The 26179-nt window shown below is 36.1% G+C and overlaps 1 protein-coding gene across 35 annotated transcripts in view; it reads left to right on the top strand.

The window, feature by feature from the left end:
* Positions 1 to 26179, top strand: part of ZNF438 (zinc finger protein 438) — a 177765-nt gene that overhangs the window by 96202 nt on the left and 55384 nt on the right. For 33 of the 35 annotated variants that reach the window (XM_073018873.1, XM_073018896.1, XM_073018885.1 and 30 more), the window contains one exon: positions 17517 to 17597. Coding sequence is in view for 2 of the 35 variants with exons in the window: in XM_073018870.1 (XP_072874971.1) it covers positions 16131 to 16183; positions 17517 to 17597 (134 nt within the window). In the remaining 33 variants the exon portion in view is untranslated. Of the gene's footprint in view, positions 1 to 15802; positions 15829 to 15857; positions 16184 to 17516; positions 17598 to 26179 lie in introns of those variants that run through there. The other 2 variants (XM_037986467.2, XM_073018870.1) reach the window with 2 other exon arrangements.

Here is a 26179-nt window from a genome sequence, read left to right on the forward strand (position 1 = left end):
TATCAAACATTTCCATTGCCCAAGATGGATGTCCATTTCTAGTTAATTGCCTACTTTAAACCTCTGGGGGCAACCACTTTTTCTCTTCAATCACCAAGGATTGGTTTTGGCAAGCAGTATTTTTAGTAAGTGTTTTATGACTGTGTGACATAAGTACCTTTCTATCTTTTTCTCAGTTTCTTCATCTCCTGCTGTTTGGCTGCTAAGCAGTCACCATATATTTTAGTTTTTTTAAAGTCAGCATCTCCCTCAAAAATACCATCTTTTTGTGGTAGGAAAAGCCAGCTATTAAGATAAATGTACCCCACTTGTACAATAGCTTAAATCCAGTTAAAGTGCATTTATTTCTAATGAAGCAGTGCATTAAAATCATTCTTGATCATTTGTTGACCTTCCATAATGTGGGCCTTGGAGTCCTCTAGCAGCTGGGAAAGAGAGCATGAACATACCTTGCCTGCTTCTGAGGGACCTTAACCTGGAAGTTGGCATTCAGTCATTCTCACTGACAATTCTTTTGGGGAGAGCTACTCACAAGGCCACATCTGATACAAGGTTGGAAAGGCTTGGAAAGGGTAAACTTTGACTGGGCAACCAATTCCCAGTGACAGCTCCCACACTGTGAAGGGGATAGCAAAGTTTGGACAGGTTAATACGATAACTTTTATTTTGTTTTAATAAAATAATACTATATTGCATCCCTTTTTTGTCTTCATGTTATTTCTTAGTCTTTGTATTATACATTCTTTTATACTTTCTGGATAAACATTTTCAGTATTTGAAACTTTAAAAACAGTATTGTTATCTCTGTGGTAGAAATGTTCAAAGCAAAAGCAAGTAATCTTCCCTAGATTATTCTGTGAAATTAAAATTAGTTCTGGATATCAACAGATATAATCTGACCCTTAAAAGACAAAGCTGCCCGGTATCACCATTTCTGTTCAATATTGTGTCAGAGATCCTAGCCAGCAGAGTAAGTCAGGGTTGGGGGTGATGGGTGGGGGGGGGACAACTACAAGAAAAGATGGAAAAGGAGAAAAACACTGTCATTATTAAATGACTTAATTGTCTGTATAGAAAGATCCTAGAAGTCGACAGTTAAATTCTTAAAATTAGAGAGTTTAGCAAAGTTTTAAAATGTAAAGTCAATATAGGAAAGCCAGTTGTATTTCTATAGACCAGCAGCAACAACAAAACAGAAAATTAGAAACCACTTTATTTTGAAATAATTAACATCCTACATAGCTGTAGTATATTTATGAAAACTAAGAAATTAACATTTATATACTGATGTTAACTAAACTACAACTTTTATTTTGATTTTTCCAGTTTTTCTACTGATACTCTCTTTTCGTTGCAGGATCTAACCCAGGATACCACATTGCATTTGGTAGCCATGTCTCTTAACCAATTTAAGGCAGTTTCTTGATCTCTTCTTGTCTTTCAGGGATTTGATACTTTTGAAGAATAGTGGTCAGGTCTTTTGTAGAAAGGATATCAATTTGAGTTTGGTGTTTTCTCATTATTATCTCACATCATATCAGGCAGTAAATGTTACCAATATTGAAACCCACCCAGTTGGCCCATAGATAGTTTTTTGGATAAACAGAAATCGACCCTTCTGGTCTTAAAGCTGGAAACATATTTAATTTATCTGAGTTCCTTTCTCAGGAAATGAACTTCAGACCTCTCAAAATAAGTATCAAAGAACTGAAACTCACCAGATCACCACATCCAAACAAGGAGATGCTGGACCCCTCATTCATCATGATTGCTTCCTTGCCCCTCCAGAGTTCCTATTTTCTCACACATTGTTACATTTCTTCCCTGGTATGTAAGCCCTTAGTTTTAGTCCCTCAGGGAGATGGATTTGAGACTGAGCTCCCATCTCCTTGGCTGTAGCACCTGATTAAAGCCTTCTTCCGTGGCACTTCTCATCGTCTCAGTCATTGACTGGCTGTACAGTGCAGCAGCAGGACCTAGACCAAACTTCTGGTGTTTCAGTAACAATATGATTGGTTACTGGTCATGCTAACCTTGATCACTTGGTTAAGATGGTATCTGCAAGATTTTTCCACAGTGAAGTTACTAGAGAAATGTAATTTTTAAAAGATATAATTTACATAGCAACATACTTCAAATAACTTTTGAAGAAATCGAACAAGTAATGTCTAAGTCCTTTATTGAGAATTTACAAACTTTTATTGAAAGACATTAATGGATTAGAAGATTTAATGTTGCAAAGATGTTAATTCTCTCTCATTGCACATAGAATCAAATCCCTAACAGATTTTGAGATTGTGTGATTACTATTAATATTATTATTTGGATGATACTTGACATTATAATTCTGAACTTAAATGGAAGAGCAATCATCCCAGAATCACATACATATTCCTAAAGAAGGTGTTTTTCCTCCTATCAAGGAAGTGCTTTTGCTGCCTTTATATAATGACAGTATAAAACTATAGTAGTTAAGCCAGCATATGGTGTAAGGATATACAGATTGGCAGATGAAAAGAATAGAAAATTTACAAACAGATCCACATATATGTGGAAGCATGATTTATGACAAAACAGGTGTTGAAGATCAGTGGGGGAAAGGCTGCATATAGCTTTCAGTGTATGGTGCTGAGGCAATAGAGTGTCCATATGAAAAAGATGGAAAGTGGATTCTTACCTAATCATACACAAAATGGAAAAAGTTAAAATGTTATGTTAGTAATTATAGTTTAATTATAAAATCTAAAATTATGCATTTAGAAGCAGAACTCAGGAAAGAAAGAAGAAAATGAAACTGTCAAATGAAAACAACATTAGAAGGAGTACAAGAGAAAAAGATGATACAGGAAAAACAGTGAGGTCATGGAAATTAGACATGAGAGAGGTGAGCAAAGTCAAATATACATTTAAAAGAGTGACATAACACCTCAGCTTTAAAATGTCAGTGTTTACAATATGACAGAAACACTGCATCACTTATTAACTTTGCTCAGCCTGCTGAGTTACTTGCCAGAAATCATAATGTGATCTACAGATTATTTAACAATGTTTCTACTGACAACTCAATTACACTATCATTTGTAGAAAGCAAAGGACTGGAAATCACTTAACTTGGAGAGGGATGTGCTGTCCCTTTCTCAGTCTGGGAAAATTTATCAAAAAGGCTTAACTGAGACTTATCAAATGACCGTTACACTTACTATTCTTTTACTTAGGGGCACCCTGTTTAACCTAACATACTTAGAAAGGATTGTTTAAAATTATTAATTCCTTTGTATACTTGGCAATGTACAATTTTTAGGCAATGGTTTTTCTTTTTTTCTTTTTTTTGAGACAAAGTTTCTCTCTTGTTGCCCAGGCTGGATTGCAGTGGCGCAATCTCGGCACACTGCAACCTCCACCTCTCTGGTTCAAGTGATCCTCCTGCCTCAGACTCCCAAGTAGCTAGGATTATAGGTATCCGCCACCATACCTGGCTCACTTTTTGTGTTTTTTACATTTTTACATTTTTTGTATTTTACTAGAGAAGGGGTTTCACCATGTTGGCCAGGCTGGTCTCAAACTCCTGACCTCAGGTGATCCACCCGCCTCGGCCTCCGGAAGTGCTGGGATTACAGGCATGAGCCACTGCTCCTGGCTGACAGAGGTTTTTCTTAATTTATGCCTCAAATATATTTTTATCAAAACCTTGCAGCTATAAATGTAGATCACTCAATTTAGGGAAAATGGTTGCCATTTAATCTAATTGACAAAGCTGGTATTTATTTTCAAACTTATCTTTTAAATCAGACATCCTTCTGTCAGTAAAAGTCCCACTTGATTTTTCATCTCAAATAAATATGTTAATATATGCCTCCATGACAACCATCACATGGCTGAATTCTAATTCTAATATAGATTAAGTAGATAAGGCACAGAGCCTTACCATGTGTTGCCTGGATACAGTAAGGTGCTGCTGCCTTCAGTGTTTCTTTGCTTTGGGCTCACTAAAGCCTCCAGAGAGATACGTCTTTAACACTAATAAGAGTATGGAAGAGGTAATCCCTATAAGTAAAATGTCGTCACTGTGTATTGTGGAACTGCTTCATTCTACAATACACTCAATTTATCATCATAATATGGGCCAAGTACTCCATTTCTTAATAAACATCTGTATGAGACATGGAAAGAACAAGGCCTTACTGTAGTGCTTTGATTAAAGGAGGTTTCATAGGTAGCATTGTTATAATTTTTTCCCATTTTTGGAACCCTGGAGGTTTTTGCATCCCAAGAGGTATGCATTTCTTTTGTGAAGTGAGAAGAGAGGCTGCATGATGCCTTAGCTGCCAGTGCACTCTCAGAAAGATTGGTATTAGGAAAAAATGAGAGTTGAGGACCTGGAAATAGATTGCCTTAAAACTATCTAGGTCTGCATCTCTCTTAAGAAGCGTTAGAGCAGCCTCAGATGTTCCTCAGTTTCAAGACCGTGGGTATAGATGACAGGCTGAGTAGATCCATTATATGCATAATCGTAGACCCAATGAAAAGTCCAAACTTAATGAAAGGAAACCAGTGTTTAGAGCATAAACTTTTCTGAAGTAAGTGACAACTTGAATCTAAACATTGAAAGGACACTCACTCTGTGCCTGGGTCTAGTAAAGTTGCTGGACCTCAGAGATAAAATTTTGGGAGGGAACCAGAAAAATAGGTCAAGATATTTATAAATGAGAAAATTATGTTGGCCTCAGATTTCATTCAGTGCAAGGAAATAGGCCATACTTAAAAGACTTTTAAGAAAAGAATAGGTAACTTACGGATTTTTATATCTGTCCAAATAGTCCTTCAACTATAAGTCAATAGGCAAATAGGTTTAAATTTAAAATAATATAAAAATGATTTATTTGAGCCTTTATTGAGGCAACACTGGAGGACAGACCTTTTTTACCAGACGTTGAAAGGTAAAGATGTACTTGAAGCTGCTAATTAACCACATAAATACGCTTGTTTGTATACAGGTTCAACTTCTTCAGCACAAAGATAAAGCAATAAGTTATCATGATACCCATCTCCAAAGGTTAATTCATTGATGAAGTAAATAGAATCTTGGGCATGGTGTTTGGTTGATACCATGAATGCTGTTACCAAAAATCTTCCCAAGAAACGTTAACTTTGCCTCATTCTAGGTAAAACAAGTTAAATCTGTAAAAGATCTTATATGCTTGAGTTAGAAAAACCCTGAATATATTTGGGTTGGTGACAAAAGTGAAATATAACACCCCTGCCACTTTGGAACAGAACTACCTAGTTTGTGAACTGTAGTAAAATATGTCATATATTCCTTTTTGAGAAGCCATCTGAAAAAGAGTATTATGTTTTTCTTCAGTGGTAAAGAGTTGCAGTACCTAAGCCAAGTTTTCTACTGGCTACACTCTGCTATTTCTTTTCTTGACCTCTGTGGTTGACAGCAGCACATGAGAAAAATGAAGTCTGTAATAAGTTTGTCTGTAACAGAGCTGCAGTGCTCTTTATTACTGATCCTGCAGCCAGGGTGCAGGATACCCAGGTCATGAATTGGGTTCTTTAGTTCGATTGCCCAGAGGATGCCAACTCATATTCCCAGAGCAGATCGAACTGCCAAGTAAAATGAGGATGGTGAAGTTGTATTAATTTTACTTCTCTCAGAAGAAAAGGATGGTGTAGCTACCTCTGAAGAAGAGAGTATGTATGAAAGAAGGAAAAATCAATCCAGAAAAATTAGGGATGTCCAGAAAATACTAGAGTCCTTTTTAGCCCAAGATCAACCATTAAAAGGAAGACCTCAAAGGTGTTTCATTTCCTGTGTACGTTAGTGTATCTGATTTGATTTGAGTATTTGATTTGAACAAGTTACCTCTACCTGAATATGCTGTGTCTCTTTGTCTTGCTATAACACTTTGGATAAGGTCTCTGCAGAAAATACAGAAACAACTGACAAAGAGTTGTTAATGAGAATACAGCTCTTATCTCTCACCAGTGATTACATGGAAGAATTTAGAGCCTATTTCAATAACAATATGTTGTTCATCCTTCAGTCAGATGGAAAGAGACCAGAAACAGGAGAGAGAAGAGTACACGCTGGCCAGTGGTGTTAGTAATGAAGAGGGAGAGGAAGAGGAGGAAAGAGACAGATGAGACAGAAAATGAAAGAGAAAGTGGTGAAAACAGAGGAACCTCAAAACTCAGTCTGCCCCTAATACTGATAAGGCACAGAAAACCAAGGACATTTCTATAAAGTTCATGAACACAGATGAGGAGGCCGAAGGTGGCCCAGATGCTGATTTCTTTAAGGAGAAATAGTACTGTATGCTTGGGTTGGTTGGACCTTGAAGAGAATACATTGTAAAATAAAAAATTGTTGGCTAGGCGTGGTGGCTCACGCCTTTAATCCCAGCATTTTGGGAGACTGAGGCGGGTGGATCACGAGGTCAGGAGTTCGAGACCAGCCTGGCCAACATAATGAAACCCCGTCTCTACTAAAACAAAAATTAGTCGGGCATGGTGGCATGCACCTGTAGTACTAGCTACTCCAGAGGCTGAGGCAGGAGAATCGCTTGAACCTAGGAGGCGGAGGTTGTGGTGACCCGAGATCTCGCCAGTGCACTCTAGCCTGAGCAACAGAGCGAGACTCTGTCTCGAAATAAATAAATAAATAAATATAAAAATAAAAAATTGGCTAAATCCAGTGACAAGAAAAAAGTGACCAAAATCACATGCAAAAGAAATGAGAAATTTTAAGTGAATAAGAAAATAATTCTTACGAAGGGAAGTAGGTTCAGCGGTGGCCAACGATGCAGAAATGCATCTTAAAGGATACTAAGGAAGAGGATTGTGGCGGTATAAACCTTGAAAAATCAAAAGAAAGGCTTCAGGAAGTGGAAAAACTTGACAAAGAAGAGTAGAGGAAAAAAGTTAAGACAAAGCATATGGAGAAAAGACTTTAAAGGGGAAGCAAAAGGAGAAACCAGGAAGGCCAAAGACGATGGGAATGTCTTTTAGGATCTCAGTGGTAATAATGGGAAATTTGATTAATTCTCAGATCCTTGCACATACAGAGGTCTGAAGAATTAGATAGTGAAGATACAGAAAATAAAATTAGTAGTTCCAGGAAAAAGCGTAGAAGGAAGAAAAGGAGCCACAGTAAAGTGAACAATGTGAAACTACTATTATAACAAGTTGCAAATGAAAGAAGGCCAAATGGGAATCCTCAGAGTCTCTGGATACAGTTCTGTCTTTAGCAGAAGACAAAGAGCTTAAATTTTATTTAAGAGCTTACACTATATCTGCTCAAAATCAAAGCTAAATATTTCCTGCTCTTCTCCTCTCCTTGAAACCTGTGCTCATCACTGTGTGGGCCAGATGTCAAAAAAGCTTTGGAGTAGTTAGGTAACAAAAGTCCCATTCCTAAAAGATCAGTGCATCTGTAGACTGAGTTAATGGTATGTCTGACATCCTTCTTCCCCGTCAGATAATCTACTTGAAATGAGTGTGGATTTTAAAAATTCCCCAGCCCGATTTCCAGCATGTGTATTGTTAGACTTTAATCCATTCCTTTATTTTGCTGCCAACTTGTAGAGTCTCCATTCATTTTTAGAAATTCTTGTTTACCATACAGAATATAGTATGTACTATTTAATATTAAACTTTCTCACGATTTTGATGTTTTAATGTTTCCAAGGAGTGAAAATGTGATGGAGGCACCGTGAGAAATGAGTATTTTTGAATTGAGATGATCATTAGTAGAACCTATTTCCTATTTCTAATAAAAGTAGAACATTTAGGAATAATTTCAACAAAAGGCATGCAAAATCTGTAAGAACAACAAAACTATACTGAGAAAAATTAAAGATATAAATAAATGAAGAGAGATGCCATATGATTGGAAGACTCAATTAAATGACATTTCCCTCAAAATTGATCTGTAGATTCAACATAATCCCTAGCATAAATCCACGGACCTTTTTGTAAAATTGGCAAGCTAATTCTTTTTTTTTTTTTTTTTTTTTTTTTTTTGAGACGAAGTCTCGCTCTGTCACCCAGGCTGGAGTGCAGTGGCCAGATCTCAGCTCACTGCAAGCTCCGCCTCCCGGGTTTACGCCATTCTCCTGGCTCAGCCTCCCGAGTAGCTGGGACTACAGGCGCCCGCCACCTCGCCCGGCTAGTTTTTTTGTATTTTTTTTAGTAGAGACGGGGTTTCACCCGTATTAGCCAGGATGGTCTCGATCTCCTGACCTTGTGATCCGCCCGTCTCGGCCTCCCAAAGTGCTGGGATTACAGGCTTGAGCCACTGCGCCCGACCAGCTAATTCTAAAAGTTACGTGGAAATGTAAAAGACTGAGAAAATCTGACAAATCTTGAAAACATAGCTGGAAGACTTGACTTTGTACCGTAACTATAAAGCTGCAATAATCAAGATAGCATGGTATTGCCATAAGGATCAACTAATAAATTAATGGAATTGAACAGAGGTCATAGACCCATTTATATAGGCCTCTGATTTCAAACAAATCTAAAGCAACCAAGTAGGGAAAGGAAAGTTTTGCAGTAAATTGTGCTGGGTCAACTAGATATCCACAAGCAAAAATATAAATCTCAATTTCTGTCTTGCATCATGCATATAAATCTATTTGAGATGAATCATACTACTAAATATAAAAGCTAAAGCCGTAAGAATTTGAGAAAACATCAGAGAATATCTTTATGACTGGGGGTAGGCAAAGATTTCCGAGGATGTAGAAGCAATCACTGTAAGAGAAAAGCTTTAAAGAATAGACTTCATTGAAAAAAACAAACATATTTATCAAAAGATACCACTGAGAAAACAACAAGCCACAGACTGAGAAAAGTATTTGCAAAATGTATATTTGTCAAAGGAATCTATAGCTAATTTATACAGCTCCATAACAAAAAACTGAACAACCAGAAACTAAAAAGGAGGAATAGGGAACAAATGATTTTAAAAGAAACTTTGTAACACAGACACTGCACAACGGAAGATATTCAAATGGTCAGTAAGCATGTGATGAATGTCATTTGTCATCTGGGAAATGCAGGTTAAAATGAGAATGAGAAAACCACCATACTGTCTAAAATTAGATAGGATCTAGAGCAACTGGCATTCTTATACATTAGGTAAGAGGGTTAAATGGTACAGCCACTTTAGGAAAAAGATCTGGGAGTTTCTTACAGAGTTAAATATACATTTACCCAATGTTTCAGCAGTTCTCCTAGGTATTTGCCTAAGAGAAATGAAAATAAAAATCCACCAAAAATATTTTTATGAGAAATACATACATAATATGCATATGTAATATAGCTTCATTCATACTAGCCAGAAACTGGAATAGCCCAGGTTTCCATCAGTAAGAGAATGGATAAACAGACTGTGGTTATTCATAACATGACACACTGACAAATTATCTGTGAGGGAAAAGGATGAGAAAAGTCGTTTCTTCTAGGGGATGGGGCAGGAACTGACTGGGAAGGATTTTGAAGGAACCAACTTGGGGTAGTGGTAATGATTTGGGTTACAAGGTACATGCATTTGTAAAAAACTTATGGAATGGTACACTTAAGATTGGTGCATTTCATTTTATATAAATTTTGCCCCAGGAAAGAAAAAACAGCTTTAAAAAATCACAAGGAAGTACTTTTTTATGTCCATTAGATTGGCAAAAATGTTGGAGCATCTTGAACTTATCTTGCCCTGCTAGTGGTTGTACAAATTGAATCAACCATATAATACATTTTCATTAACTAATAATAATACATTAGTTAATTTGCATTAACTAATAAGTTGTGCATATATCAACCAAGCAGCTCTACTCTGAGGCATAGAAACTCTTGGTAATCTACATAGAGAAATACATAATATGTTCCAGAAAACTGGAAACAACTCAGGTATCATCAATAAGAGAAGACACAAATTGTGCTACATTCAAGCGTATCATCATGGATAAGTCTCATGGACAGAATAAAACCAAGAAACTTAAGAATACTTCCAATATGATTCCAACCAATATAATTCCATCCAAAATCTTGCAAAATTAAGCAAGATATTGATTAGGGATACATATGGTAGCACCATAAAGGAAAGCAAAAACAACAACAGAAAAAGATAGCTGGGGAGAATGCATGGGAAAAAGGGTTGGAATTGGAATGGGAAAGGCCATAAAGGGGACTTCAAAGTTATAAGTAATGTCTTCTCTAAACTGGCTAGTGGAAAAACAGGTGTTCATTTTACTGTTCTTTATAACTTGCACGTATGTTGAAAATACTATTTGGTGTGTATTCAGTATTTAATTTTAATTTCTTGAGAAATTAGAGATACACTTAAATAATCTTTAAGGATACTTCATTAGCAATAATATGCAAAATATGAGAAGTAGGCTTTCTGCTGTCACTAATTCAGTCATTCAAGTGTACAGCTTGATATGGATGTGACATTAGTGGCCTTATTTGGAGGCCACAGTTTTGGTGGCTGTATCTTAAAAGCGAATTAGAAAAACTGAAATCTAAAATGATTGGGATTTATATTGGTACAGGATAAATCTTCTGAGACTATTTCTCAGAAGTTCTGCCATTATTGCTTAAAGAAGGGAAGAAAATTATGAATTTTCACTTATGTGATGGGTAAATGAAACCATCAGAAAATACAGAAGTAATTTTTTTAGCCTTTGGAATGAATCTCCTTCAATAGAATTCTTTTAAAATAGGATGGACCAGCTAACGGAGAGGGCCCGGCTTTGACCTCCTTCCCCTAATGCTGGTTCAGCTGACTTCTCAAAGCACACTTTTATGAGTTGAACCATTATTGACCCATCAATGAATTTACCTTAAAACCAGGTCATGGAGAATGTCTCCCATAATATATTTTCTTGCAACTTCACTGTCATAAAAATTCTCGGAATGCTGTAGCTAATATCTAGATCTTAACAGTTATGTTGAATCCTAAACATTTTCAAGATATTTATAGATTTTTTCATCTCTACATTTCCTGAAAAATCTGTGAATATTTTTCATTAAATTAACTTGCCAAGAAAATGAAGGTTGGACAGTGTGGCTGCAATATGGTCCCTACATTTGTAGCTTTAAATTTTAAGGGCTTACCCCAACCCTTTACTCTTTATAAGTATTCAGACATTCCTTTGGATAACAAATAATAAATTCATAGTGCTAGATATCCAGCAAGATGACAGTCTGGTTGCTTATATGAAGTACTTAAATATACACAATTGCAATTCCAAAGCCTTATTGCTTCATTTATCACAGGAAGTGCCAGAGTTCTGCAATATTTTTTAAGAAAAGCTACTCGACTTGCATGAATTCTCATAGGAATGACCATGAATATTATGCCAATTTCATCCTAAGTATTGAAGTTAAGGTTCTAAATGACATTTAATAGTATGATTTATTTTCTATCTTAAACTTTATAGGGCACAAAGCAAGATCCTATCCTTTCATATTGCTTTTTTATTTTTAAAGAGTCTGACTGATGATAAAAATCTAAGCTTAAAAACTGTCAAATGATTTATGATATTTCATTTATTTTTCAAAGGATTGGGGTGTCACCAGTAAGCCTATTAGAATTGTAGGTTTAAAGTTCCTTGATTTTAAAAAAGACCAGCTGGATAAACAAGTTTTGAGCTTTGTAATTTAATTCTGTGTGATTTTTTTTTTAATACTTCTAAGTAGCAAAGTAGGCAGTTTTTCTTAGGTCATAAATAGTTGTTTATGTCATTATGATCTCAAACTTTCAAGTACATTTTAAGATCTACTTTTTAAAAATATTGATTTTTTTTTATTGTGTTTGTTACAACCTCAAGATATTTCTTCTGTCTACTTAAATCTCCCTTTATTCATGGACTGACAGCAACAAAGGTAGAACATGGAGAAACTGGAGGAAACCTGCTTTTAAAAAATTGGAATTCTGTAGTCAAGTATATATAATCCGATGTCTTTGAGAAATATTGTGAAACCACTTTAAAGCTGTTTTTTGATGACACTTTTAAGTTTAGGGTAATTGTAAATTTGCATGCAGTTACAAAAGATAACATACGTTCCATGCACTGCTTACACAATCCCCCCAGTGGTAACATCCAGGATATTAACACTGGTGCATTCTAGATCTTACTCGGATTTTCCTAGTTTTTCTTGAACCATTTGTGTGTATATTTATTTCTAATTTTTATCACATGTAGCTTCTTGTATCTACTACAGTCAAGATGAACATATCTATCACAAAGATTCCTAATGTTGGCCTTTTATAATCACACTCATCTACCTTCCTACTTCCCACCCCTGTCGCCAACCCCTGGCAACCACTAATCTGTCCCCTACTTCCATAATTTTTCCATTTTAATGATGTTATTTAAATGGATCCTTAGATTTAACTTTTTTTAATTTAACTTTTTCATTCTCTTGAGATTATCTCTTGAGATTAATATTTCCTTGAGATTCATCCAACTTGTGTTTATTAATAACTTGTTCATTTTGATTACTAAGTGGTATTCAATTAAAATCAATTTTGATTTTTAGTTTATATGCAAACATAAAATGTGAAGCAATAATGCAGAATATCAGTTTAAAAGGTGTTTAAGACATTGTTGAAATTAACCTATTAAAATTACATATTTTTTTGTCATTTTAGTCATTTGGATTGGATTTGTCTATGGCTTAATATGCTAAGACTAGATGAATCATCATCTGTATACTGAACATATAGTTCCGGTGGGAACATTCTGTTCCATTTTAATAAAAACCATGAGGTTGGAGATACAAGAGAAGTCCTTGTTCTGATTCCAGCAGATTTGCTGTTTAGTTTTTTCTTTCCTTTTACAACCTGTGATTACCCACCTAACTCTCTTCATATAGCATATTGTTACCTAAGTAATTCTTCCCCTTGTGCCTGTGTTTGCTTTTTCAACTAAACGATTAAGTGTCTTAATTTCTAGGCTAAGATACTTCTTTCCTCCTTCCTCCCTAAATTTCCTTACTCTTTCTCTGCCCTGAAAGAAAGGGGTAAGATGATGAGTACCAAGAATAAAAGTATTTGACTTCATCTAGGAGGCCAGAGGAGGCTTCCCTAAGGAGGATACATTTAAGCAGACATCTGATGGATGAAGTCAACTAGGAGAAGACGAGGAAGAAATAGCATTTCAAACAGAGGAAAGAAAGGGCATGGGCAAAGACCCTGTGGTAGGGAGGAGCAAAGCAAGCAGGAAGAATTGGAATCAAGCCAAGTGGAGAATGGGCTGAGAGAACCAAGGGAATGTATGGTGTGAAATTAGACTGGAGAGGGAGGCAGAGTTCAGACCTTCTAGAGTTTTTTAGGTCATATTTAATAAAGATCAGTGCTTATTCTAAGACCAAGGAGAAACAAATAAAAGGTTTTAAGCATGAAGTTGACCAGATTTGCAATCTGTAAAGATCCTTTTGGCTGCAGCGTGGATGGTACTTTGTGGTAAAGGATGGAAGTGTGTTGATTGGTTACAGGCCATTTTAGTGGGGTACACTGGAGAGGATGGATCTTGGGATAAAGTTAGAGTGGTGCAGTTATAGAAAAGATAACAGATATAATTCTTAAATCTCAACAGATACGTTGTATTAGAAATGGGAGAGGAAAGAGAACTGTGTGAAAAATAACTACTAGATTTCTGATTACAGCATTTAGACAGCAAGGGAATCCCAGAAGCAGATCACATTTTGGGAACATCATGCATTTCAGAGGCAGAAAATTTCAGATGGCTTTGAGACACACAAGAGGAAAGGTCGAACACTAATAATGATAATAGCTAATATTGTTGAGCATTTACAGTTATTATAGCATTTTTTAAGCTGGGGACATGGAAACACAGATGTTAAGAGACTTGTCCAATATCAGACAGTAAGTGGAAGAAATGGGATTTGAATCTACATACTTCACTTCCAGAGCCCATGCATCTTATCACTCTGTATGCTGCCTGTGTAGACAGATGTGGACCTACAGATATGTAGGTGTGGAGCTCATAGAACGGGTCTGGACTAGAGATTAAAAGTACAGAACAAAAAAATAAATTTTTATTTATGTCTCTGAAATGGATGAGATATCCTAGGGAGAGAATATAAAGTGAGACATGATGTTTACCTTGAGGCTCTTCAGCATTCAATGGCCAAGGATAGCAAGATAGGCAGAGGGAAAGACCATGGGCTTCTGGTTGATATAAGAGAAAAAGGGGAGGTTAAGGAGATAACGAACAGTGGTGATTTTACTGCTAACACATCCAGTACGGAAGGGTCTTAGAGGAGTGGCGTAGTGGGGCTCAAGCACTTTGGGAAGTGAATAGGAGATGAGGACATGAAGTCAGAACATTTAGGCAACTCTGTAGAGAAGTTTATTTGAAGCAGGAAGTGTCTAAATAGGCCTGTGAGCTACAGCTGGAGGGAGGTGTGAGGCCAAGCAGCTTTGTTTTGCCGTTATTTTAAAGGAAGAGACTGGTGTTTGTTTAAAAACCAGTGCAAAAAGATCTGCATAAGAAGAGGTTGAATATATAAATGAGAGAAGGAATAATATTTTCATGTTGTTGGGAAAACAGGAGAGAATGGGATTAGGCATATGCAGAGAGTCTGGCATTTGGAAGGAGGAGGGACACCACTTTGGTGTGTCAAGTCTGGAGTAGGGAGGACTGGAGCCACTTTGGTAAGTTGTATGTGATACCGGGAAGGAGAGTGACTTTCCATCAGATAACTTCTGTTTCCTTTGGAAAATGAAGGTGAAATAATCTAGAGAGAGCCTGAAGAGGAGAATAGTACTGAAGGTTTGAGGAGTTAAGGAGAGCAGGTTTAGTGTCAGGCATCAAAGAGGCTGGCTCTTGTGTTTCCAAAAATAATCTGTGCAGTGAGTTTCCTAGTTGAACACAAACACCCTTTTCGGAGCAGTTGCAGAGTTTGAGGAGATGGGAATTTGTAGGACACAGAGACTTACGCTGCTCTAAATGTGGTTTCTGTATTGTGTGTGTCCATTTCTCCTAAGAGTGAGGTCAGTATTAAAGCTGAGAAGGAGATAGGAGGCATGAGATGGTCTGTGGAAATTTTTAAACACATTTTTAAGGCAAACATTTGTAGTGATTTAAATTACTTTATTGAAAGAGTCTTCTGACATATCACATGTTATCTTACATTTTACTTATTTTAGAAAACAGTTTATTCACCAGCAAGGCTCTTCAACTGGCTTTTTGAGGACAGGGCCCCTATCTCACTAAGCAAGCTACTGAGTGTGTGTCCCACAGGTATTTGCTAAATAAATGGTGAGAAAAGCGCTAGATATTACAACTCTGTTGGTACTGTGGCTACATTTTATTTGGCCAAGGGATTTTTTTGCTTTATGTTTTTTTGTAAACCTAAATAGATGTTCTCATTTGAAATTATAATGATCTCCATTTTTTAACGTGCCAAGAGAGTGATTTTCCCTTACCCAATTAAAAGTTTGATTTATTTAATGTAACTGAGAAGTGTGAATCATAAATGAAACATTATATGTATTTATTTTTCATATTTTTTAAGTTATGAAAATATATTTGCTTGAACTACTGTATTCTAAGATTTTGATACATTTTTTAGTGACTCTTCTGGATGTTTTCTATTCCAGAAAATATGAAATTTTAGTTTTGATTTTTCATAAAAAGATACATTGAATATGATAGCTTTAATTTTAACTCTACTAATTTAGATTGGCCTAGGGACAACAGAATGCTTACATAAAAATTCTAAAGAACACACTAAGAAATATTTTATTTTTACCATAGGTAAAAAGGTGATGAGTTTCTCTAACTACAGGTGGGTTTTTTTTTTTGTTTTTTTTTTTTTGGCCAAAATACAAATAAAGATTCATCTAAAGCAGTGGTTCTCCAAAGGGGTGGTATATCAATACTAACGTATAAAGTTGCTTTCTGCCCCTTTGCAAGATTGTGTCTCCGTTCTTCATGCTACCAAGCCCCTGCTGAGACTCTCTTCATACTGACTAGATTGTTTTCTGCTCCAGTCGGGTTTGGAAGTGTTCGCATTTTTTTTTCTACTGTATATTTGCCTCTTTGTCCATCTATGGCTGTAGGAAGCTTATCCTGGGAGTGGAGGAAAAGATGTTTTGTCATTGCCACATTCTTCTGGACATAGACTGGAGGACTATAGGAATGTAAGCATTTGCTGAAACATAGTACTCTTTTCTGTTTGTAAGCACCTATTCATTATTACTGTCATCAACCCTTATCTCTGTCTTTCCCAGGGTTCCTTGATTCCTTCAATCTATGATCACTTTAAATATGGTCTTTCCTCTCCCCTGCACCTGTAGTCTCAGGTGAATCTTCTTCCCCACTCCCACACAAGGTAATTGTACTCTAACACCCTAGAAAAACCTGAAGTTTTTGTGCAGCCAGCCTGTCCTGCACAAGGACAGAGAGCTTCAGGAGCTTGCTTTTCAAGAAGTACCCAGCTGAACCTAGGGAGCTTCAGTCCTCAGGAACAAATGTGAAAGAAGATCTAGCTAGACAAACTGTGAAAAGAATACATTTACCTGCCATGACCTTTACATTGGTTGTTAGGATAGTTCAGAAGTCTCTTTGCATCACTATACGTACCCTACTTGTGTGGATATTTTGTGATATGGTCATCAAAATTGGAAGAAGGCATGGCATACCAGCTTGAAAGAATATTTTTAGATTCAGGCTCCATGGTGGTTACCATGTGACTGCTTAAGCCACAGCTGCTTCTAAAACACCTTTGCTATACTTCACTTTTTCTAATTTAATTAGATCATATAGTTAGTATCATTAATTTGGGATGGAAGCACCCTTCTGTCATGACTACTGTCCCTCACAAGTTTGAAAATGATTCACCATGCGTATTAAAAAGTAAAATGCTTTTATTACTTTCATCAAGAGGCCATATGATACAAAGGTAAGCTGTTCAGGATGAAGATGAAAAAGTAAGTAGGAAAAGAAAATTAAAGTAAAAAGTTACTTTCTGAGATTTATTATTTCTGGCACTATTTTTGGATTTTGGGTTCATATTTTAGAAGGTAAAATCTCAGTCGACAATCAGGAGTTCTGTGTTTTATTCAGTTAGAAAGTTTTGATGTATTTGGAAAGTCATGTAATTTTCCTGTTGTCCAAGTAAAAATGGCCATGATTCCATAGTAGAAGCTTATGGAGACTATGTGTGAAGGTTCTGAATGATTTATTACATAATCATAGAAACAAAAGTTAAGTATTTCTTTGGTTTTGTAACTTCATATAATTCAAGAGATAGTATTTAAGTCATATTCATGTATATGTTAAAAAAATTTTAGTACTTTACTAAAGTGGTAAACTTTCATATTACACAGTTCAATAAGGCAAATATCTTTATGACTTTTGCATAAGATCCTAAATACTGTGTTATTTTTTCAAAAAAATGTAGATGTGTTAATGATATGCTAATAATACTGTTTTGTAATTTTAAAAGTTTGTAAATCCAGTTTTCTTTTTTAGGTGTGTTGAAGAAAGTACACACATCTTATCTTCTGAACATTTTGATGGAATTAACCACAAACCATGCAAGAACAGTAAAAGGTATTTTGTTAAATAATTTTTGCATATTGATGTAGTGCTGTTAATTTCTAGATTTTCCTCATAAAGGCCTACCTTAAATCAACTGCAGTGGATACTACTTCACAGAGCATATTTTGTAAGAGAAGTTTCTTAATCATAAAATATATTTATTCTGTACCAAGTCATATGATACTTCTTTCAGAAAGTGCTTGTGCAGACAAAATTTCAGTATTGGTAGTATGAAATAGCATCATTTATTTTCACTGTGCACTTGTATATATTTTTTATATGCAGAGTACATGTAGTCGTGTATTTAAAACATGCCCATGAGACAGATATGAAATTAATCAGGAAACGTAGGACAGCTGCGTTCATTTCATACTTTGCTCTCCTTGGAGTTCTTCAGAATAGATGTGTTTAAGAGCAAATCCAAAGTGAGCATCTTACTGTGCATACCTCTTAACATTAGGATGATATTAAATGGCGTGGTGAGCCCTTAAAAAGGTAAACACCCTCCTGAAAACACCAGAATAGCTTGGGCTCCATTCCCAGATCCCACGTTATAAGCCACATAGACCTAACAGACATCTGTAGAATACTCCACTTAAAGAGCAGAACACACATTCAAGTGCATATGGAACACTCTTCAGGATAGATTATTGGGACATAAAATTAGCTTCAATATGTGTAAAAAGGAATGAAATAATACAAAAGTTTGTTCTCTGACCACTATAGAATACAATTAGAAATAAGTAACAAAAGAAAATTTGGGAAATGCACAAATATGTGGAAATTAAATAATATACTTCTAAATAATCAGAGTCAAAGAAGAAATCACAAGGGAAATCAGAAAATGTCTTGAGATAAATTAACCTAAAGCACTACATACCAAAATTTATGGGCTGCAACTTTAAAAGGCAGTGTTTAGAGAGAAATTTATAGCTATAAATGCTTATTTTTTTCAAAAAAAGAAAGATCTCAAATTGATAATCCAACTTTTCACCTTAAGTACCTAGAAAAAGAAGAGTAAACTAAACCTAAGCAAGCAGAAGGAAGAAAATAATAAAAATGAAAGTGCAAATAAATGAAAGAATAAAAACAATAGAGAAAATCAATAAAAGCAAAAGTTGGTCCTTTGAAAGATCAGCAAAATTTATGAACCTTTAGCTAGACTAACTAGGATAAAAGAATAATCAGCAATGAAAGAGCGGATACCACTACCGACTCTACAGAAATTTAAAAAAGGTAATTATATGCTAAAATATTTGGTGACTTAAATGAAATGGATAAATTCCTAAAAAACAAAAACTACCAAAACGGAGTCAAGAAGACAGAGAAAATATGAACCTATAACAAGTTAAGTGATTGAATTATAATTTTAAAAATTTCCCCCTTCATGCACACAAAAAACCCAGGCCCGTATGTCCTCACTGTGAATTTTACCATAAATATAGAAAAGAATTTATGCCAATCTTTTACAAACTTCTCCAAAAAAATACAAGAGGAGAGAATACTTCCTGACTGATTCTGTAAGGCGAGTGTATTACCCTGATAAAAATGGACAAGACAACAAGAACACAAGAAAACTATAGACCAGTATCTTTGGTCTATAGTTCTGATGTAAAAATTCTTGGCTGGGTGTGGTGGCTCACACCTGTAATCCCAGCACTTTGGGAGGCTAAGGCAGGTGCATCACCTGAGGTCAGGAGTTCGAGACCAGGCTGGCCACCATGGTGAAACTGCGTCTCTACTAAAAATACAAAAATTAGCTGGGCGTGGTGGCTAGTGCCTGTAATCCCAGCTACTCTGGAGGCTAAGGCAGGTGAATAGCTTGAATCCAGGAGGCAGAGGTTTCAGTGAGCCAAAATTGTGCTATTGCACTTCAGCCTGGGCGACAAGAGCAAGACTCCATCTTAACAAACAAAAATTCTCAACAAAGTGCTGGAAAATTAAATCTAGTGACATGAAAAGCATTAACATCAAGACCAAATGGGATATGTGTCAGGAATGCAAGATTGCTTTGACATATGAAAATCTGTGTTGACACCACATTACTAGAATAGAGAACAGATGATCATCTTAATAGACACAGAAAAAGCACTTGACAAATTCTAAGTCCCTTTTATCATACAAACACTGAACAAACTAGGAATAGAAGGGAACTTCCTCACCCTGATAAAGAGAATCTACAAAAACTACACAGCTAACATCATACTTAATGGTGAAAAACTGAGAGTTTGCCCTCTAAGATCAGGAACAAGAGAAGAATGTGTTATCTTACTGTTTCTATTTAACATTGCACTGGAGGTTCTAAGCAGGGCAGCTAGGTAAGAAAAAGAAAAGCATCCAGATTGGAAAGGCAGAAGAAAAACGTTCTCTGTTTGTAGATGACATCTTTTATGTAAAAATATCTAAGGAATCCCCTAAAAAATTGTTAGAACTAATAAATGAATTCAGCAAGTTTGAAAGATACAAGATCAGTACAAAGATGAATTGTATTTATATATGCTACCAATGAACAATCTGGAAATTAAGAATAAAACTGAGAAATTAAGAAAACAATGACATTGGCAGTAGCATCAAAGAGAATAAATATTCAGGAATAAGTATTTACAAATAAGCAAAAGAAGTGCAAGACTTGCACACCAAAACTACAAAATATTGTTGTGAAAAATTGAAGACCTAAGTAAGTGGAAAGACATCTGTGTCTTTGAATTGGAAAACTCACATTGTTAAGATGGTAATACACCCCAAATTGTTCTAGTTTCAATGCAGTCTGAAAATTTCAGCTGCCCCTTTTGTAGAAATTGACAAGTTGACCCTAAAATTAATATGGAAATGCAAGGAATCCATAATAGCCAAAATAGTATTGAAAAAGAAAAGCAAGTTTGAAAACTCCCCATTCTCAATTTCGAGAGTTACTACAAAGCTATAATAAATAACAGTGTGGTACTGGCATAAGGATATACATACAGATCAATGGAATAGGGTCTAAAAATAAACTGTTACATCTGTGGTACACTGATATTCAACAAGGGTACCAAGACACTCTGATAGTCTTTTCAGCCAGTAGTCTTCGGACAACTAGATATCCTCACACAATATATAAAAATTAATTCAAAATGGATCAAAGACCTAAATGTAAGAGATAAAAACAATATAAAACTCTTAGAGGAAAACATAGACTGAAATCTTTATAACCTTGTGGTAGGCAGTGGTTTCTTAGATTGATACCAAAAGCATAAACAACAAAAGAAAACTATGTAAGTTGGACTACACTAAAATTAAAAACTTTTGTACTTCAAAGGACGCCATCAAGAAAGTGAAAAGACAGCCCACAAAATGGGAGAAAATATTTGCAAATCTTTTATCTGATAAAGAACCTGTATCCAATGTATATAAAGAACTCTTACAACTCAACAATAAAAATAACCCAATTAAAACTAGTCAAAGAAATTGAATAGACATTTTTCCAAAGAAGATTTGCAAATTGCCAATGAGCACATGAAAAGATTCTCAACATTGTTAGTCATTAGGGAATAGCCACAATGAGATACCGCTTTGTGCCTCGTGGGATGGCTGTAATTTAAATATGGACAAAAACAAGTATTAGTGAGGATTTGTTGACATTGGAAACCCTCTACATTATTGGTGGGAATGTAAATGGGAAACTTCTTTGGAAAACAATCTGGAAAATCCTCAAAAGGTTAAACATAGAGTTACCCTAAGACACAGCCATTATTTATATTGAAAACCTCTTCCATTCCTGTGTGTAACACTGTAAAGGGGTAAATGTTACCGTATGTGAAGTGTATCACAAATAACTCCTCCTAGGTGGTCTGTTACTGTGTCAAATTCTTAGGGTACCATATGAACACAAAGGGATATGAACCCAACCCTCTAGAGCTTCTTGTCTGTTAGGAGTATGAGGCATTACAATTGTGGTAAGTACCATCAGGGAAAGATACAGGGGCCACTAAGATTATTAACAGGGATATCTGAACCTACGTCAGGGACAGTTCTCTTTAAGGGGGTGATTTTCGCTTGAGATCCAAAGGATGAATCCAAGCTATCAAGGCAAAAAGGGCATAAGATAAGAGGGATTACAGGAAGTGGGGGCCAACACGTGTAAAGAGTCTGTCAAGAGAGTCACAGGGTTTTCAGGAAATGGAAGGAAGGTCAGCGTGAATGAGACAAAGAAAATGAGGGGGTGAGGAGTGCATCCGAGAAGAAGGTCCAGACCAGACTGTGCACAACCTCATCAATGTGTTACAGCTTTGAAAGGTTTTCAGTCTGGGGTGACACATTCTAATCTGTGTTTTGAAGATATCCCTCTGGCTGTGTCAGTTAGAAAAGGGGCAAGAGTGGAAGTGGGAGGGACCAGTGAAGAGTACTCATGGTCTAGGCAGGGACTGATAGAGCAACTTGCACCAGACAGTTGGCAGTGGAGACGAGGAAAAGTGGACATATCTGAGGGCTTTTTGGAAGATAAAATTGATACTATTTGGTGAAAGCCAAGGTAGGGGAAGTAAAGGAGAGAGGTGTAAGGCATGGCTCCCAGACATTGGACTTTGGAAAGTGAATGAGTTGGAGGGCTGTTTCTAAGCCAGAGATTTTCCTTCATGATACACTTTGTTATGAACAACTTCAAGTAACATGATTGGATTTTTTTTCTGTTGACAAGTATCTCTTTCTTACTGAGGCAGTCACATATAATACAGAATTATGTGATTTGCTGATAGCAAATATTTGGGGAGAGTACAAATTTCTGAAAATTAGACAATTTTTTTTAATTTGCCAGATGAATTTTGCTCTGAGAGTCTCTGTTGTCCTAGTCTGTCTCCTGTGTCTTCTTTTTTTTTTTTTTTTTTTTTTACTGTGCATGAGCTGTTTTTAATTTGTTGTGCTGTTACTAAAGTTCTGAAGGCTGCAGTTAAAACATTCCAATTTCTCCCTTCCATCTTTATTGATTCTCAAGATTTTACACAGAAAATTCTTTGGGGGCTAGAATAGCAGTAATTGCATCACACTGTTTTCAAGACTTCGAGTTTCAAAAGCAAATCATTAAAAAAAAAAAAAATACAGTTCCTGATTTAAGTTAGATACCGGGACAAAAAAGTAGCACATACTTGAAGGTTACATGGTCTACAAATGGTGGCACTATTTTCCTTGGGAGAGTAGTTCTGTTGGTATATATTTTTTTAATACTCAAAAGGCTCAACCTCAAGCAGTAATAAACACAAGCAAAAGTCCTGTGTCTTCTTAAAATGTGTTTGGCCTTGCCGATCCTCCCCCAGTGCTGTAGAGATCATCTGACATGTGAGCCTCCTCATTTTTATGTAAGTAATGAAAGTAGACTCTGAAATAATTTTCTGGCAAGTAACTACCTTCCAGTGAGAAATATTTGGACTGAATTAGTTTTAGCAATTTCTTATTTCCTTGGCCAGCCAAAGTCTTAAAATGCCAAGTTCTTTGGGGATGTTTTTTTCTCCAGTTATGTAGAAGTGATGGTGTTTTCTTATAACTTCTAAAAGCCACACTGGCAATTTAACACTACACTGAAATAAATTTTAATTTACACCCTAAAATCATTTTTATATGATCCCTGAAGAGTTAGTTATTAGGCATCCACTTGCATTTAGGATGCCAGCACACAGAACCAACTGACCTGTAAAGATCTTATGAGAAAAAGTATGCAAATGGGTTATAGTTTCAGTTATAACTGTTTATAAGAAAAGTGACTTCCTGATTATTAGTGTTTATTGTTAATGTATCAGTAATGGGCAAGTATTATAAATCTGTAAATGCCAAACACAGCAAAGCTAGAGGCAAATTTGTGTTAGAATCAGGACAGTCATTTAGAGAAAGTCATAGTGACCTGCCTTTTGCATTTTTCTCCTGGGGCATTTTCACTAACATTTGTTCTCATGAACCAGCACACACAGGAAGGAAGGAATCAGGGACTACTGTTCCTAATTTTTCAGTGAGAATACTGACACTCACATCTATTTGAAACAAGTTTCCGTATTTCTTACTGGAGTATAGGCTATCTAAAAATTAGCGTTTTATTATTGATGAGCATTAACTATCATTGTTTTTCATGTGTACTTATTCTGTTGTGCATTTTAATTTCTGAGAATACTGAGGACAGAACCCAGTACCTGTCTTCAAACCTCAGCTCCACATTTTACTAGCTGGGTGAGCTTAAATAAGTTACTTAATCTCTCTGTGCATGAATTTCCTTGTATGTAAAATGGGGATTATAAAATATCCATCCCAAGGCTGTGATGAGAATTAAAGAAATTAGCATATACTTAAAATGCCAAGAACACTGTTTGGAGCCATAGAAATCTCAAAATAAATGTTAGTTGCTGCTGCTGTTACACCAATAAAATAGCTCTCTAACTCCCACATGAAAATTAAGAGGTTAATTCAGTTACAGTTATTGGTGGTGGTGGTTTTCTTTGTTGTTTGGGCTATTGTGGTGGAGTAAGGGCAAGGTTACATAGCTCATAAGTGGTATAAACCAGGTTTACTAAGTCATTGATTTAGAGTAGGGACTAGCAAACCAAATTGGTCCTGGTTTTGTGTGGACTGCAAGCTAAGAATGATTTTTATATTTCTAAATTATTGAAAAAAAACGAAGACAATATTTTGTGATCAATGAAAATGATATAAAATTTTGTTTCAGTATCCATACATAGTTGTTGGTTTTTTTTTTGTTTTTTTTTTTTTTTGAGACGGAGTCTCGCTCTGTCGCCCAGGCTGGAGTGCAGTGGCCAGATCTCAGCTCACTGCAAGCTCTGCCTCCCGGGTTTACGCCATTCTCCTGCCTCAGCCTCCCGAGTAGCTGGGACTACAGGCGCCCGCCACCTCGCCCGGCTAGTTTTTTTTATTTTTTAGTAGAGACGGGGGTTTCACCGTGTTAGCCAGGATGGTCTCGATCTCCTGACCTCGTGATCCGCCCGTCTCAGCCTCCCAAAGTGCTGGGATTACAGGCTTGAGCCACCACGCCCAGCCATCCATACATAGTTTTTATTGAAACTTTGTAAATAACCTTATATATTGCTTGTAACTGTTTTCTTACTACACTAGTAGAATAGAGTAGTTAGGACACAGATGGTAGGGTCCACAAAACTGAAAATATTTACCATGTAACACTTTACAGAAAAAGTTTTCCAATGCCTGCTTTGTGGGGTTATCAGTTACGTTGATTACAGTGAATGCCTACCTTTTATATTGCCTTACTTTGACAAAAGATAGTTGCATAAGAAAGTGTATAACTTTAATTAGTTTTCCTTGTGGTCAGAAAACTTTTGTTTGTTTTGTTTTGTTTTGTTTTGTTTTCAAAAGAATAATTTTCTACGTTGGTTAAAATTTTTCTTGAAACTGGCATACGAGTTCATGAGTAGAGTTAATTCAACTCTAGTAGATGTATAAGTATATACATGCCAAAAACTATACATATTCACTAGAGTATTAAGATTTGGATTCGTCTCAAGAGTTGTCAAAACAAAAGTCTGACTCTGTGTGCCCTGTGTGTGGCGGGGGGGCGCTTGGGGGGGGGTGAGGAGGAGGTTCAGTACATTTGCTATTCCATGTTTCTTCTTTTTTTTTTTTTTTTGAGACGGAGTCTTGCTCTGTCACCCAGGCTGGAGTGCAGTGGCACGATCTCGGCTTACTGCAAGCTCTGCCTCCCGGGTTCACGCCATTCTCCCACTTTAGCCTCCCAAGTAGCTGGGACTACAGGTGCCCACCACCACACCCAGCTAATTTTTTGTATTTCTAGTAGAGACAGGGTTTCACTGTGTTAGCCAGGATGATCTCAGTTTCCTGACCTCGTGATCCACCTGTCTCGGCCTCCCAAAGTGCTGGGATTACAGGCGTGAGCCACCACGCCTGGCCTCCATATTTCTTTTTTAAAAGATTATTGAAATATAATGAATTCTGAAACAACCTGTTAATAAGATGAATTTTTAAATGATAATGTACCTTAAGAGTATAGTATTATAATCCCATTTTGGAAGTTACTTGTGGTTATTTCTTTAAAGCCTTTGCTTTTGTGACTGAAAGCCTGATATTTATAAGGTAGCCAAACTCTGGAGGCTTTTAGCAGTTGTATTTGGAGAACATGTGCTTTAATTTTGTCATACCAATCCTTTAGGCAAATAACCTTTTCTTCTATTTATGTGCTGTTTTTAAGTATGATGTGGATCTTTCTTATTTGGTTAGTTGTATAATTTTTATTTAGCATCTTCTTTCACCTTGAATATCTGCAAAATCTTGTAACTCCTTTTTTAAAGGTTTGTATCATTCAAAGTTAATGCATCAAATATTTTGAAAGACTTCCTCCAAGGTCCTGAAGTTAAGAATGTGACAGACTTGCACCTTGCCCCTGTAGAGTTTTGAGTCTGGTGAGGAAGATAGATGTGAAGTTAATATAGGTGTAGTCAGTGTTGGAAAAGGAGAATTAAATTGTGCAAAGAAAATATAGAATAACAAGACCTTATCTAATCTGAAGAAGGCAGAGAATATTCTTTGAATTTTTAAAAAAATGTGTGATGATTTTGAAAATCCATCCTTAACTAGAGATCTGTTACTGA

This window comes from Chlorocebus sabaeus, chromosome 9, assembly GCF_047675955.1.
Source record: "Chlorocebus sabaeus isolate Y175 chromosome 9, mChlSab1.0.hap1, whole genome shotgun sequence".
In the NCBI taxonomy this organism is placed as follows: domain Eukaryota; kingdom Metazoa; phylum Chordata; class Mammalia; order Primates; family Cercopithecidae; genus Chlorocebus; species Chlorocebus sabaeus.